Source organism: Drosophila hydei, unplaced genomic scaffold (assembly GCF_003285905.1).
Source record: "Drosophila hydei strain 15085-1641.00,03,60 unplaced genomic scaffold, DhydRS2 tig00008114-arrow-pilon, whole genome shotgun sequence".
In the NCBI taxonomy this organism is placed as follows: Eukaryota; Metazoa; Arthropoda; class Insecta; order Diptera; family Drosophilidae; genus Drosophila; species Drosophila hydei.
Window position 1 is genome coordinate 2,940,656 of NW_022045827.1, and position 14,205 is coordinate 2,954,860.

The 14,205-nt window shown below is 46.3% G+C and overlaps 1 protein-coding gene across 2 annotated transcripts in view; it reads right to left on the reverse strand.

The window, feature by feature from the left end:
• Nucleotides 1-964: 964 nt before the first annotated feature.
• Nucleotides 965-14,205, reverse strand: part of LOC111599175 (protein O-mannosyl-transferase TMTC2) — a 36,502-nt gene continuing 23,261 nt past the window's right edge. The window contains exons 2-10 of one of the 2 annotated variants that reach the window (XM_023314758.2): nucleotides 9,528-9,614; nucleotides 7,994-8,549; nucleotides 6,556-7,747; nucleotides 6,373-6,487; nucleotides 3,068-3,153; nucleotides 2,476-2,864; nucleotides 2,326-2,410; nucleotides 2,101-2,258; nucleotides 965-2,031 (exon numbers count right to left, since the gene is read on the reverse strand). In XM_023314758.2, the coding sequence (XP_023170526.2) occupies nucleotides 1,858-2,031; nucleotides 2,101-2,258; nucleotides 2,326-2,410; nucleotides 2,476-2,864; nucleotides 3,068-3,153; nucleotides 6,373-6,487; nucleotides 6,556-7,747; nucleotides 7,994-8,549; nucleotides 9,528-9,614 (2,842 nt within the window). In that variant the 3' untranslated portion in view covers nucleotides 965-1,857. Of the gene's footprint in view, nucleotides 2,032-2,100; nucleotides 2,259-2,325; nucleotides 2,411-2,475; nucleotides 2,865-3,067; nucleotides 3,154-6,372; nucleotides 6,488-6,555; nucleotides 7,748-7,993; nucleotides 8,550-9,527; nucleotides 9,615-14,205 lie in introns of those variants that run through there. The other variant, XM_030224466.1, reaches the window with a different exon arrangement.

A 14,205-nucleotide genomic window follows, 5' to 3' on the forward strand; every position in this document is an offset into this window, starting at 1 on the left:
TTGCCATGCTAGGCGCCGTCAAAGCAGTTGATGTGGCATACTGTACCATGACACCGTTTCAGACAGCGCAAATAGCGCACGGCTATGAGTGACTGACTGAGTGACTGGCTGTCCGGCGGACTGACTGATACATTCATTTAGCTGCTCTTGTGCACGTAGCCAGAGCTTGTGGCAGCAGCGGCAGCGGCAGCGGCAGCGGCAATGGCAACAAACAAGCCGCCACTTGACTTGCCAAACCAATTGGCGCTACCGGCAACTGCAGAAGCGCTGCTTTTGCCTTTGCATGGCAAAAGTCATCACCTTTTATCGTTTTCCAGCATCGGAGCTCTCTCTACTCTTTTCCAAGCAGCAGCCATTTAGCCGCCTGCATTAGCTGTGGCTGTGGCAATATTATGACTGCAGCGGCAGTCCGAGCCGAGGGCTTTGTCGTCCTGGCAGCCAGTTGTCCTGACAGCCAAGTATATTGTAATTCATAATCCGGCGATTTAGTTGGCATAAGACACAAACGCTTTATTTCTTGTTGTGGTTGGGCTTGGGCTTAAGACCCGAATGCTACCAGCTCCAACAGCTTCAACAGCTTCAACAGCTTCAACAGCTCCAACAGTTTCAGCTGCAGCAACGTCTTCGCCTTCTTCGTCTGCGTCTTGGTCGAAAATTTTTGACACTGATTGTGTTTGTACTTGGCTTGAGTTTGAGTTTGAGGCGGTGTGGCTGGAACACGAAGCATTTTAAGCCGTTAAGCACTGAAAATATTTCCATTGGCATTGGGTGTGCCTGGGGTAAGTGGTACTTTGGCAAAAGTGGTCACAATTATGGGTTCAATGTGCCCACTTTGCTGGCTGGCTGAGCATATCATCGCCCAAGCGCTGCTTATCGGTTAGCTAAGTTGGCAGCTTAAAAACAATGAGCTGCTATTGAAAATGAGACAGTTTTGTATTGTATGTTTTTCAAATAGGTTTTTCTCTTTAATTATATGTATTTTCCACATCTTGTTCAGTTTTTTATCATATACATATTATGCACTTTTATCATTTGTTTTTTTTTTACAATTATATTTTGTTTTCGCTTAACTAAAATATACACATAACGCAAAAAACGAGTTGCGAGCCGCTCGGCTCGCTCAGAAGCCACCACAATGTTTAGGCATAGTCCATATACAGTCATACATATACATATATATAGTCGATAATCGTTATAATATATCTGTTTGGGTTTTGTTCCTTTTTTGTATTGTTTTTTCTATTATATTTACAATAATTTACATTCATATTAAGCACATAAAGTAGACAAAATGTCGTTATCGATATGTCGATAGCAGATTATCGATAACATTTGTAGTCGATTTTATTTTGGGGTCAATATATCGACATTTAGCTTTCAGATTATTAACTTTCGGTTATCAATACTGATTTTTATCGATGATCGATATTTCGATAAACTTGCTTTGATAGTTCGCTACGGCTATATTCACTGTACAGCATCTGCATCCGGCTACCGGCGTTCGCTTTCTCATTTTACTTAACATTTAGGTAGTTTAATTATTGTTCTCTCTGTCTCTACTGCTGCTGCTGCTGCTGCTGCTGCACGTCGTCTCCTTCTATTCATTCGGCTCTCTGCTTAAATTCTTTAACTTTTTGACTGTCTTTGGTCGCTGCTTTTTGGTTATTTACATGCTGATCCTGCTGCTAAATGATATACATACACATATGTATCGTAGTCCATCGTTTAAATTCTGTAGAGTTATCTAACGGCTGCAACTGGCCTGCGCGTATATAAAAATAATATTGTTTTTCTTCCTAAGCTCCACTCTGTCCTCTTTTGCATGTCGGGCTAATTAACGGTATCCACTTGATAGGGCTAGACATTCGTGACGCCCAGCTTGGCCAGATTGCCCAGCGTAATGGCATCACCTGGCTGCAGTCGTAGCGCCGCTTTATAACTAGCCGCCGCATGATTTGTGCGTCCCAGCAGATGCAAAATGGCGCCCAGATTGGTGTGAGCGTGCGCATCGTCTGGACGTAGAGCAACAGCCTGGAATTGAGAAAATATCGCACTGTTAAGCTAATTTCCTTTTTGGCTCAGTTGATGGTTTGTGCTTACCTTGCGATACCACAGCTCCGCCTCCACCTTGCGATCGAGCAAACGTAGCGAAGTAGCTGCTGCCACCACCAGAGCATAATCCGTGGGCGCCAGCTCCGCGGCACGTCGATGATAGACGGCGGACTCGTGATGTCGCGACTGCAGCGACAGGAATTCAGCTAAGAAGAAGACAATATTTAAATATTATTACACATTACTAAATGGCTAGAAAGCTTAGCTACCCACCATAATGGTGATAGACGCTGGCCTGATCCGGCGCCAGCTTCAGTGCGCGCTTGAACCACATTTCCGCCTCCGCGGCGCGACTGCTCTGCAGAGAAAGAAGGGCCGAAATGTAAGTTGGCTAAGAAAACTGGACTACAAATGTCTACATACATTTCGTGCAAGTGTTATGCCGTAGCTGAGGTGTGCCGCCACCTGATTGGGCTGTAGCTCGAGTGCAGCGCGATGATGTCGCTCCGCCTCGTCCCACTGCTGCAGGCGGCCGAAGACGTCGCCAATGCGTTGATACAGCACCTCGCGCTGCTGCACAAGTGTGGGCAGCGAGGACAGCGCCTCACGGTAGACGGCCAATGCACGCTGCAGCTTGCCCTGCTCCACGTAGAGTGCACCCAACTGCAGATACGCTGAGCTTCTGGCCTGATCGTGTGCGCTGCGATCGCGCACTGTCGCACCTTCCAGCGTGGCGCCCACCTGCAGAATTTCTATGGCCTGCTGACGCTTGCCCAGCGCAATGAATGATATGCCCAGGTTCAGATAGGCCACTGTGAATAGAGATTTGAGTAGGTCAATTACTTCGAGATGATCTCTTAAATATACAGAGACTACTAATAAGTACAATCTTTAGTTTAAATACTAAGAGCTTGTGTTACGTACTCATACGCTGAGTAGCTTAACTAGTGCGTGTAGAGTATTTGTGTAGCGTAGTTTGAAGGGTTCATAGCTCTTATTCATTTAGGCCACTCACCTGCCAGACTTGGTCGAAATTTGATGGCGCGTTGAAAACACTCAACGGCTGACTTGTAGTCCTGCTGGTTCTGATGCAAAATGCCCCTGTGAATGAATGAGATAGAGAGAGAGAGAGAGAGTGAGAAAGTGCATAAGAAATTGTGAGCAGCGAAAGCGAAAGCGAAAGCGAAAGCGATAGGAATAGCGTTGCAATTATATAATTGACACCAGCTGAACTTGTCGCGTACTTCTGCCCCAACTCGAGATCTAATTAGAGCGCCCTGCGGTTGCCAACGGCGGCCACTCGACGGCGCCCAGAACCCCGTCAAGTATCTGACAGTCAACTCCAAGTGAAAGGCGCAACGAGGGCAGTTGAGAGGAATTGGAGCAGCGTGCACTACTTAAGAATGCTCAGATTTATGTAATTAGTTGCTTGATTCTTAAAGCAGTTAATGCCAGAAGGCCAAGAATTCAGCAGCTCTGCCACATACAAAACTAAAAAAATTGTTGAATGCAACATGATTGGAGAGCACGAGGCATTGAAATGGGTCTGCGACAACAATATTAACGAGCTGCTCATACAGCAAACCAAGTCAAAAAGTTGTATTTCCGTTGACTAAGCTCAAAGTAGGTTAAATAATGTATCAAGACTGCAAATTAGCCCAGAGGCGAGCCTGAGGGATTTTTGAAAATAAATTTAGCTCTCCAACTCTCTTTGATCTCTGATATCAATCTTTATCACATGCAAACATTTCGCACAAATATATTATAATTGGCCTCAGCGACAGCTAGCGCAATGCCGCAGTACGTAACGAAATTAGAATACGGATGGCAAAGGGTATAAGAAATCAAATTATACGATTCGTTGATTTCAGGTATCGCTATTTGCTTGCGTTACACGGGATGCCATTGAGTACCTGCGTGTAGCGTTAGCATACATGCCTTTGCCTTTGCCTTCGCTGCTGGCAAATACAGGTAATAGAAAGAATTTCGTCAAATCACTTGCTGTATTTTTACAGCAGCTGCAAGCGTTAGGATGTCTCACTAGCTGAATAGATGGGTGGGTGAGTGAGTGGGAGAGAGAGGGATGCGGTTGGTCCCGGCTGGCAGTGGGTTGTGTGGCGTTCGGTAATCAGTCAAGCAAACGAATGCGAATGCCGCCAGCATTTGCTATAGATGGCTTGATCGCTGTAAATAATATAGTCTGTGCAAACAGCTGTTTATCCTTTGAGCGCGAAACAGGAAGCAGCATCTACACGCCCGCCCCCGCTCCTCAGGGGACGAACTCCTGCCGCTGACAACATTGATTTTCGATTAGAGTGGGGCAAACATGTCACGCGGTTGTTTCCTGCGTAACGTTTGTGGCGGTTGTTGGCATTGCTGTTGCTGTTCTTGTTGTTGGTTTATGTTCTTTGGACATTGAAGGGTTTCGGCGCCAAAGGCCAATACCTACGTATTCTTTGGCGCAACAGGAGCCAGCATATGACAGCAGCCATAGCAATGTGACCCGATTTTGAACCATTGACTTTTGAGTACTTTGACATTAAACAGTATAACTGGCTACACACATGTGGGGGCGGGGCTGTTGGGAGTGGTGGCTTAGCCGCCAAAATCACATGCAATAATCTGGCATGCGACAAGGCGCAACTCCGCCCGCAGCACAGCGCAAAAAACGGAGCACACAATAAACAGCGAGCATACAAAATGACGCACTGAATATTCAAAGCACAACTCCGCGTGCAGCCCTTTCGTACTCACCCACACGATGTACACCCTGTATATAAGGAATGTGTTTAAAAGGTATATAGAGAGGCAAGGCTACTTAGCTTAGATTAATTTGATAAGCAAACTGCTCTGTGTGAATCAGTTATATAGCAATATAGCTTTTTTTGATAACTATACCCTGTAGCTCTGAGGCTAATCACAGAGTATCCTGCAGTCCTGCTGATGGCTACTTAAGCTTGCTGCCTTGTTTAGTTGCTAAAACACTTGTTGTTGTTGTTGCTGGCTGTTTGTTGTCTGTTGTTTTTGTGTCGCATAGTCTTTTAGTTGTTGCTGTTGGCTTCTTTCTTTGCCGTCTCGTCGCGTCGCATCGCTGCAAAATATGCGCAATGAGTGAAAATGCAATGCGAACCGACAACAGAGAAAACAGCACGCTTACAGACTTTGTCAGACGTTGACAGACGAATGGAACGTTGCCGTGGAGTAGTGGGCGGATGCGAAGGGTATAAAAGTGACACAAACACCGAGCTATGGCTGGAGTGTGAACGCGAAGGACTTTTGTTGAGTCGAGTCGAGCACCGGGAAAAGTATGCTATGAAAAAGTGAGCAGCATGAAATGCACATAGTTTTGCACAATGCGTAAAAAAAGGGAAGCCACCTACCTACCGTCCCGCCTCTTCCCTCAGCCCGACTGCATAATACCCTTTTGGCTGCCGGAGAGCCTGCGGAACACAACAAAATGGGCTTCATTTGACAGCTTGTTTGGCATTGTACTCCATCCCGGCCAGTCACAGGCAGAGCCGGAGCCGGAGCCAGAGTCAAGCCAGCAGCTGCATTACAACTATGCCAACAGCTGCAGCAGAGCCAGACTTGAGCAGCTAAAACGTCTCCCACTAAATGCGCAGCGGAGCTGCAGGCCAGAAACAGACACAGATAATGAAAATGGCTGCCAGGAGTAACAGAAGGCAAAAAAGAGCCAAAACAGGCGGCCATTTATCCGAGCACTTGAAGCGTGCTAAAGCGATGTGTGTCGCATGTCATGCGGGACATCAGCTCATCTAATGGGAAACTTCTATGTTAATAACACTATTTGACAAAGCTTTGGTAACCAACTAGCTGACGTTAGCTAAGCCCTGCGGTCTGCTCAGGCAGTCCACACTATCGTGGACAGAGATTGGATTATAGATAGAATGGAATGGTTTGGAAGGAGTTGGATGAAATTATGAGAGCAGAGAGAGTTTAGATAGGATTGAATACTTAACAGTAGGGTATATTAAAGACTTATAAATGAACAAGTTTAGAAGGGTTTTACTTTAAATAAAACCTAAATCAGACATTAAGTGACTTCCAGCTTTAGCTCTCAAAGAAGTCTGCCCTTCAAGCTGTCATTTCAAATGTTTCCATGATAACTTTATGATATTTTAACCTGATGATATTAGGCTTTAACCTCCAAATACCTCAAAATAGTTGCGATATCACAAAGCTTTCTGAGTTCAAAGTGTGTTAGCCAGTGTACAGGACGCCCGCAATGCAGCACTCAGATTATTTATCAGGCCAGCTTACATAATGACTGAAAAGTGCTCAACTAGTCGTTATACTCACAAATTGAAGTGTACGTCCGCCATGTTGGGCCTGTAGCGTATGGCCTCCTGCAGCACCTGTTTGGCCTCCTCGTAGCGAGCCTGAGAGCTAAGCACACTGCCCAAATTGCCCAGCGCTGCAATTAGCGATTGGAATTGAGCTCAATTTAAAAGTCACTCTTGAAAAGTGTAAGGTCTCATTTACCTTTGGGCGGATTGACTGTGATGGCGCTGCGGAACAGGCTCTCCTCGTCCCGCCAGTCGGCATTGCGACGCACGGTTCGCACGCTGAACGAAACGAGCAGCATGCCAAGGCCGATGAGCAGCAGGAGACGACGTGTCCGGGAATCGCGATCCAGCAGATTGGAGACGCCGTAGCCAACGAGCAGACAGAAGCCGACGCTGGGCAGGTACAGCAGACGCTCAGCGACCACAAAGCCCACATAGAAGAAGAGATTGCTCGCAGGCAGAAAGGGGAGCGTGAGAAAGGCGCACGACATGAGCAGAATGCAAGTGTTGCGCGCTGCCACAGACATGCCGCTCAGCATGTAATCCGAGCGGGAGTTGGGGCGGGAGCGGCTGCTGCAGCAGCTGCTACTGCTGCTGCTGCTGCTGCAGTTGGAGCTGTTGCTGGCGCTGCTGCTGCTGCTGCCGCTGCTCTTGTTGCTGGCCGTGGTGCTGTTGCTGCAGCTGCTGCTGCTGCGCGAGCCGCGGAAGGCCTTGTGCAGAGCGAGGCTAACAGCGGAAGACACTAGTTGATGCGGCGCATGCGATGCATGTTGCTGCGGATGTGGATGCGTATGCGGATGTTGCTGCTGTTGCGACGCATCGCCATAAACATAGACGCCGTTGTTATTGTTGCAGTCACTGCAGGGCAGCGCCTCCTGGTGATAGGCAGCCTCAAAGGACTGGTACTTGTTGCTGTTGCTATTGTTATTGTTGTTGTTGTTGTTGTTGTTGGCCAGTCGCTTGCGCTTGGCGCGTGACTTGCGTCCCACCTTTTGTATATGATATTGTGGATAGCCGGTGCCGCTCGCCCCGCCCACATCTGCCAGTTCGCTGCTGTGCAGCAGCACCTTGCAGCCACGCCAAGCCACGCCCAGCAGCACGGTGTACAAGCAGGCGGATTGAGCATTGCGTCGATCCCAAAACGTTGTTACGCGCGGCAGCGCATCCATGCCCCAATCGAAGCTGAGCACCTGCGGCTGCAGCAGCAGCTTCAAATTCACAACGGGCAGGTGTAGAAACGTCAGCAGGCGCGTCCAAGCGGAGGCGGTGCGTGCAATAGGATTGTCGGCACTCGAGAAGGCGCTCTGCGGCCCAGGCACTACGATCAGGCGATAGTAGACGCTGCAGCAGAGCGCGCCCAGCACAAAGAACAGCGAACGCAGGCGTTGCTATGGGAGAAAGTTAAAGGTATAAATGTAGAGATATGGATTATGAATGAATAACTACAAAAAATTATATAAAGCTGGACAATTGGAACATCAATGAATAATAAAAAGAACTGCGTTCAGACTTTTGGGCTTGTCATAGATTGAGTTCTGCAAGTCTCTGAATTTGATTTAATTGTCAAGCAATTAATTAATTAATTGCTTTTCCTTTGTATAGCTGTGATAGTATTAGTATTTCGTGTTGCTCACCTTATCCACTTGTCCGCTTAGACCGCGCATCACATCGAATGCCGCACAGACAAGCAGCGCCGTTATCGCCGTTTCCTTGCAAAGCAGCGCCGCAATAGAGAATAGCAATGTGGTGGCCAGAGCCAACCACTGGCGTGGATCGGCTGATTCGCGCCAACGCATGTGCCGCAAATAGCTGAGGTACGTGAGCAGATAGCAAACGCAGGCAGCCACATCTGCACGTCCCACCACGCTAGCCACCGCCTCTGTGTGTATGGGATGGGCGGCGAAGAGGGCGCCAGTAGCTAGCACCGCCCAGAAGGAGGCGAGCAGTGTGCGTGCTACGCGCACCACCAGCGCGGTTGCTACACAGTGCAACAAATTGTTGCCCAAATGAAAGCCCCAGGGCGCAAAGCCGCCGGCCAACAGATAGTTCAAACGGAAGCTCAGCACCGTCAGCGGCCGCCAGGAGCCGTGCGAACCGCTGTCCGTCAGAGGCGTGCCCCAAAAGTCATTGCCAAAGCTGCGTTGCCAGCTCGAGCCACCAGAGACGTCCGCATTAGCCAGAACTGCGCGTCTGCAATGAAAAAGAGCAAAGCGCAAATGTTAAATATTTCACTAGATTTTAAGGCAGCAGATAGAATCATTTCTGATTGGGCTATGCTAGAATATGTACGTAGAGCTTAAATAAAAATTAGAAAGAATTTTATTAGAAAACTCAGAATATTTCTAAAAATTTAATATTCATTTGAATAATGCAAGAGAACTATAAAATCCTAAAAATAGTCAAGAGATAGTTTCGAAATTTCTCTATTGATGTTGTTCAAGAAAAAAACTTGTGTGTTGACAAATTTTTTGTGTGGCTGGCACTTGAGGACGTAGCGATTGGTATATTTTTTCGCTTTTTACTTTGAGCTCCAATGACAGACACCAGACCCCACCACACACACGCACGCAGCGTTGCCAGTGCCTGGGAGGGGCTTGGCTGTTGTCAGTGTGTCATCGGGCTACCCAAAAAGCACAACATCATTGGCTCCGGTTGTATGGGCTGCATGGGCGGGCATGGGGTTGCTCACCTGGACAGTTCTGCACGCACAGCAGGCGGACTATGTGGGATTTTGGTGAGGTATTTGTGACAGCGAAAACAGCGAGAGCCAGTGGAACGCTAGCGCTAAGAGTGGGCCGATTGGCAATGATGTTGCCATCGTCATCGTCGTTACCGTTGCGGTTCACATAAACAAATGCCACTCTAATGCCGCACAAAGTCGACTGGAGTCGCCTTCTTGTCAGCCGCAGCGTGAACCATGTACCGGAGTGCACTAGGGGCATGTATGAGCGCGTGTGTGCCTTGAAATTCGATTTTAAGTACCAGTGAAATGCCATGGCAGTAACCAAGCATGCCACATGCCATACAGCAACTTGCCCCAATTTTTACAATTTTTACTTTAGTCTTAGACATTTAAGTTTGTCACAGAAAGTGTGTTTGCCTTCAGCTTAAATATATATATTTAGTAAGTAGCAATGCTTAAGCATTGGCTAATTTGACTGCGCTTACCTGTCGTCATAGACAAAGCCCGCATTAAGGGTATTCAAATATAATACGAAAGCCAGGCCGCAGCACACGAGCGAAGTGTAGTCCATGCTGCAAATAGAGAAAGAATGAGATTAATTAGAGTTAATGTTGAGGAGAGAAAGAGGCACAGAGATAATGAGGGAGAGTGACAGACTGATTTAGTATAAGCATATTTTATTAAAGTATTATAAAGATTATGAAAGTCTTTAGAAGCATATTATATTAAAGTATTATAAAGATTATGAAAGTCTTTTTTAAAAATTAATTTTATAATTATGTAGAATATTTTTTCTGAGAAGAAAAACTTTGTTTTAATTTTTTTAAGATATTCAAAAAAATCTGTTGAAAATTTTTAGTTTTTTTTCTGATGAACAAAGCTTACAGCAGTTAAAAATTCAAAATTATCTGCATTTTTTGCGCTACTAATTTTCCTAATATTTATGAACTTTATTTTAGATTTTTCTTGTTATGCTGTCAGTCATTAAGGCAGTGCTCTAAAGTTTAATTGTTGAGCCACTCAATCATCTCAATCATCTATATAACTATAACTATTTGCTAGAACTGACTTACATTTGGTTTATTGCCAAACATGTTCAACAGCCACGCGCTCTTTTCTCTAAATAATTAAAATCATTTCAATAGCTCGTATGCCATCTAGTTTGTACTTTTTTTTATACATTTCCCCAGTTTTATTTGTTTTCTGGGTTTTCATTACTCTTGTTGTTGTTGTTGTTTTTGGCCAGCGGCCATAAGCCACGGTTGCAGCAACAAAAAAAAAAAAAACAGAAAAAGAATAAAAAGAATGAAATGAAACAAGAGTTTGTGGCAGCAGGTTTTCCTTTTATGTGAAAATGTGCAGGTAGGTTGCATTCATGATGCCTGCCTCTTGGCATTTGGACCTCAGCTGACGGCAGTTGGCTGGACCGTTGATGATGTTGCAGCAGCCATTACACATAATGAGCGCCAGCCGGGGCAACAGGATGCTGCTGCTACTGCTACTGCTGCTGCAACTGCTGTCTCTATGCACATTTGTTGCTGCGGTTGCCAACGTCAACATGTGGATGCAACCCCTTTAAGCCGCCTGCCGTGTTCGCCAACCGTTCGCTGACATTAAAAGTCGCAACAGTTGCAGTTGTTGCTATAACAGCCAGACAATAAAGGCTATCAACAACGTTATGCTTGTGCATGTCTCATGCACCCACAAGCCCTGCTCGGTCCGTGCAACGTTTGTTGCTCTTAATGTACCAAATAATGGACACATGCCGTTGCCGTCGTCGTCGTCGCCTCTGCTGCCTCATGTGCGCTCACCGGCACATTAAGCCGTTCCCCTTGAATAGCAAGCCACCCGCAAGTTGGCCGACAGTCCACACCTCTGCCGCCCTCTATTTCTGCATTTTTTTGTGCTTTTGTGTTGATGTTGGCAGATTTCTCTCCTCTTTTTATATATACCCTATATCCATTACAAATTGGCTTAACTGGGTAAGTGCAGTGCCAGCAGGTACAATTTGAATAAAGATTGCTTTGCATCATAGCCGGAAGTTAGTCGATTAGATGCAGTTAAGTTGACGAATAGGCAACGTTTCTATTGGCATTGCTGTCTAGTCAATATAAGTTCAAGTCAAGCAGAAATTCTACATGTGCACAAAGCATTCTCTAGTCGAGCATATCGTATAGTTAAGCATTTATAGGGTGTCTCATAGTCTCTCAGTTCAAGTTTGGTTTTGTTTCAGCATTTGCGGTTAATTATTTTTGTTGGTCCTGGCTAAGCCCGCGAGCTGCTAACTCCCGACCCGAGTGAATTGCGACCTAAAAATCAATGGGATGAAATGAGTCCATGCTCCGTGTCGAGGCCAGTTGACTGTTTGGTCCAGTGTGCGTGGCCCGTTGAACAATATTATCTATTTGTGTGTGTGTGTGTGTGACAGTGCGGCATACTTTTGGTGGGCAGAGACATGTATGTAATAAGCAGTTGGATTAGATTCTGGCTCGTTGCCCCAGCGCCTGGCTGCTTAGAGGGGCTTAGTTAGTGCGCTGGCAAAGTCCTGTTGGCAAGAGATTTCGCATTATGCACGAGGGACCCAAGCGGCTTATGTGCAAATTAGCAGCATTCAATATAGCCAACACTCGCCAACTACGCCAAGGAGCTGCCAGGACATGGGAATGGGCATGGGCAGGAGCCGAAACAAAAATGCGAGTAACACACAAAAATTGCTTTGCTAATGAGCCATAATGATGAGCTTTGCTTTTGCCAGCGCCTTCGGCTGTGTCAGCAAAGCTGCTAAAGAAGCGGCAGCCGCACCGCCAAATGGCAGTAGTAAATGAAGAAGAAGAAGACCAGCTCTGTCCCAATCCTCATCGGGCAGAACAACTTGTTTGCAATGGGCTTTGTGTGCGGCTGATTGATTCGCTTCCAAGCCATTGCCTGAACTGCTTAACATACTCATCAGCCCAATCATCATTATCATCATCATTATGATGCCTATCATCATCATCATCATCGTCATAAGCTTGGCTGTCAACACATTTAAAAAGCCGCTCGCCTCGCAATTATCTAAATATAATTGGCCAGCAGCTCAGCTCATCAAATGAACTTCTTTATATCGTGCACCAAGCAACTGAACTTTGAACGTTGTTTGCCTGGCTCCGAGCTGCTGTGAACTGCTGTAGTCATGTGAGCAGGAGCGTAGGTGGAATGTGTTTGGCATAGATGATGCGATTAGACAGGAGAGAAGCTAAGACTGTGTAGAACTTATAGGGCTGCAAAGGCTTCTAATGCTTGGCGTACACCTCTTCAGGTATCTTCAGTGTTTCCTTTAGATAATTGTTCTATTCTTAACTTATTTTTTAATGTTAACTTGAAAAGTGAGATTTTAATTCCCCAAATGCTCAAACCCTCAGCGTACGCCTCTGCTCGCGCATCATGTGTTACAACTTAATTCTTGACACACACACACCCACTCGCTCTTCAGGACATGTTGAGCCTATCGCTGTGCCTATCCAGCCCAGTTGCCACGTTTTCTCTCAGGGCAGAGGGGGGACAGGGGGATGCCCGCTCGCTGCGTAGCTTGGGCCATTTAATCGCTCCGGCCATAAATCATGTTTTATTTTTGCAATTAGCGCTGCCACACAATAAATTACTGGCTTTTCATTGTCTCGAGCTGCTGCTGGGCGAGCGCGCGCGTGTGCCACGGCCACGATACGTGAACTTCAGTGCCTCGCCACACAAAATGTTGGCCAAGACGCCGTGCTTCGGTTGCTGCTGTTTGCCCATTTGAATGCCTAACGCTTATTGTTGATGAAATTTGCGCGTTTTGTCTTAGTGGGTCGCACTTTAAAGAGTGTTTACACAACTTGCCACAAAATGCTTGTAATGGCTGCCAGTGCCCATTTGCTATACCCTGTAGCTTTCGAGAGAAATGACGAATTGGTGCATATTCTTTCGTAGACAAAAGACAGTGCTTTAGATCTATATATTGGATGGCTTTAAATGCTGAAGCAGCTATGCCTCATCTCTATCCGCTTCACCTGAAGCCTATCATACCTTGCACGTCTTAGAATTGCATAATTTGATTTATAATTTGTAAGTCTTGGCCACTTGAGGCCAACTACACAGTATCTCTCCGTCAGATACTGGCGACTTGCGTTTGTTTTTATTGCTCCTGTCCTGCTGCTTGGGCCTGTGACCTAGTAACTGCTTTTGTCCCTAATGGTTTTTCTGTGCTCTCTCCGCGACCCCCGGCCCCCTCCCCACCTGCTTTCCAGTTGTGCTTTTGACATTTTCGCGATGTTTCCGTTTCCGGTGGCAAGGTGTGTGTATGTTCGCCAGTTCATGTTGTTGCCTTATGTCACAAAAACTTGAACCGAAGGTCGCAGGCGTCGTCTCGATTTGCAACGGATTCGCATTTCAGTTTGCGCCACCACGCCCCACACTGATACACTGACTGGCTTGCTTTTCATCAAGCAGCAAATGAGCCAACTTATAAAAGGGCTTGCATTTGCTGTGCCACAATTAGCCAGCTGTGTGTGTGTGTGTGTGTGTTCAGTGACTTTGGGGGGTATTAAAATTCAAAATTAATTGCTTGGCGCGCCAAACACAGCAGCAGCAGCAGCAGCAGCAGCAGCAACAGCAGCGGCAACAGCGGGCGCCAAAAACATGCCAAAAAGTGGGCGGCTGGGCGTGGCAAGCACCAGCACACAGCAAAAAATAAAATCTATGGAAATTAGAAAGTGGCGTCGCACTCGAGAGACTAATAGACGTGAAATTTAAGCGCATTGAATTAATTTCAATGGAAGCACAAGCAAACACACACACATAAGGACTAGGTATACACACTCTATATATTATATATATATATGTATGTGCAATGAAGTCATTTCTCTCCGCAGGGAACTATAATTTTTGGGGGCGCTTGCTTTTGCTTGCCCTCTATGTATATGCTGACAAAACTATAATTAATAGGCGTTTTTATTTCACTTTGCCTGATTATGCAGACTATTAATTATATGGTGTTAGCCAGTCTCTGTGTGTGTGTTGGCTCAAAAGGGGTTAATTGTCGCCCTCAAATAGTTACATCGTTCTGTCCACCTATGTCTGTAGTAAGTTCCCATTGCCACGTCCATGGCCCACGTTATGCAGTCTTTCATATTATGAGGGGGCCGC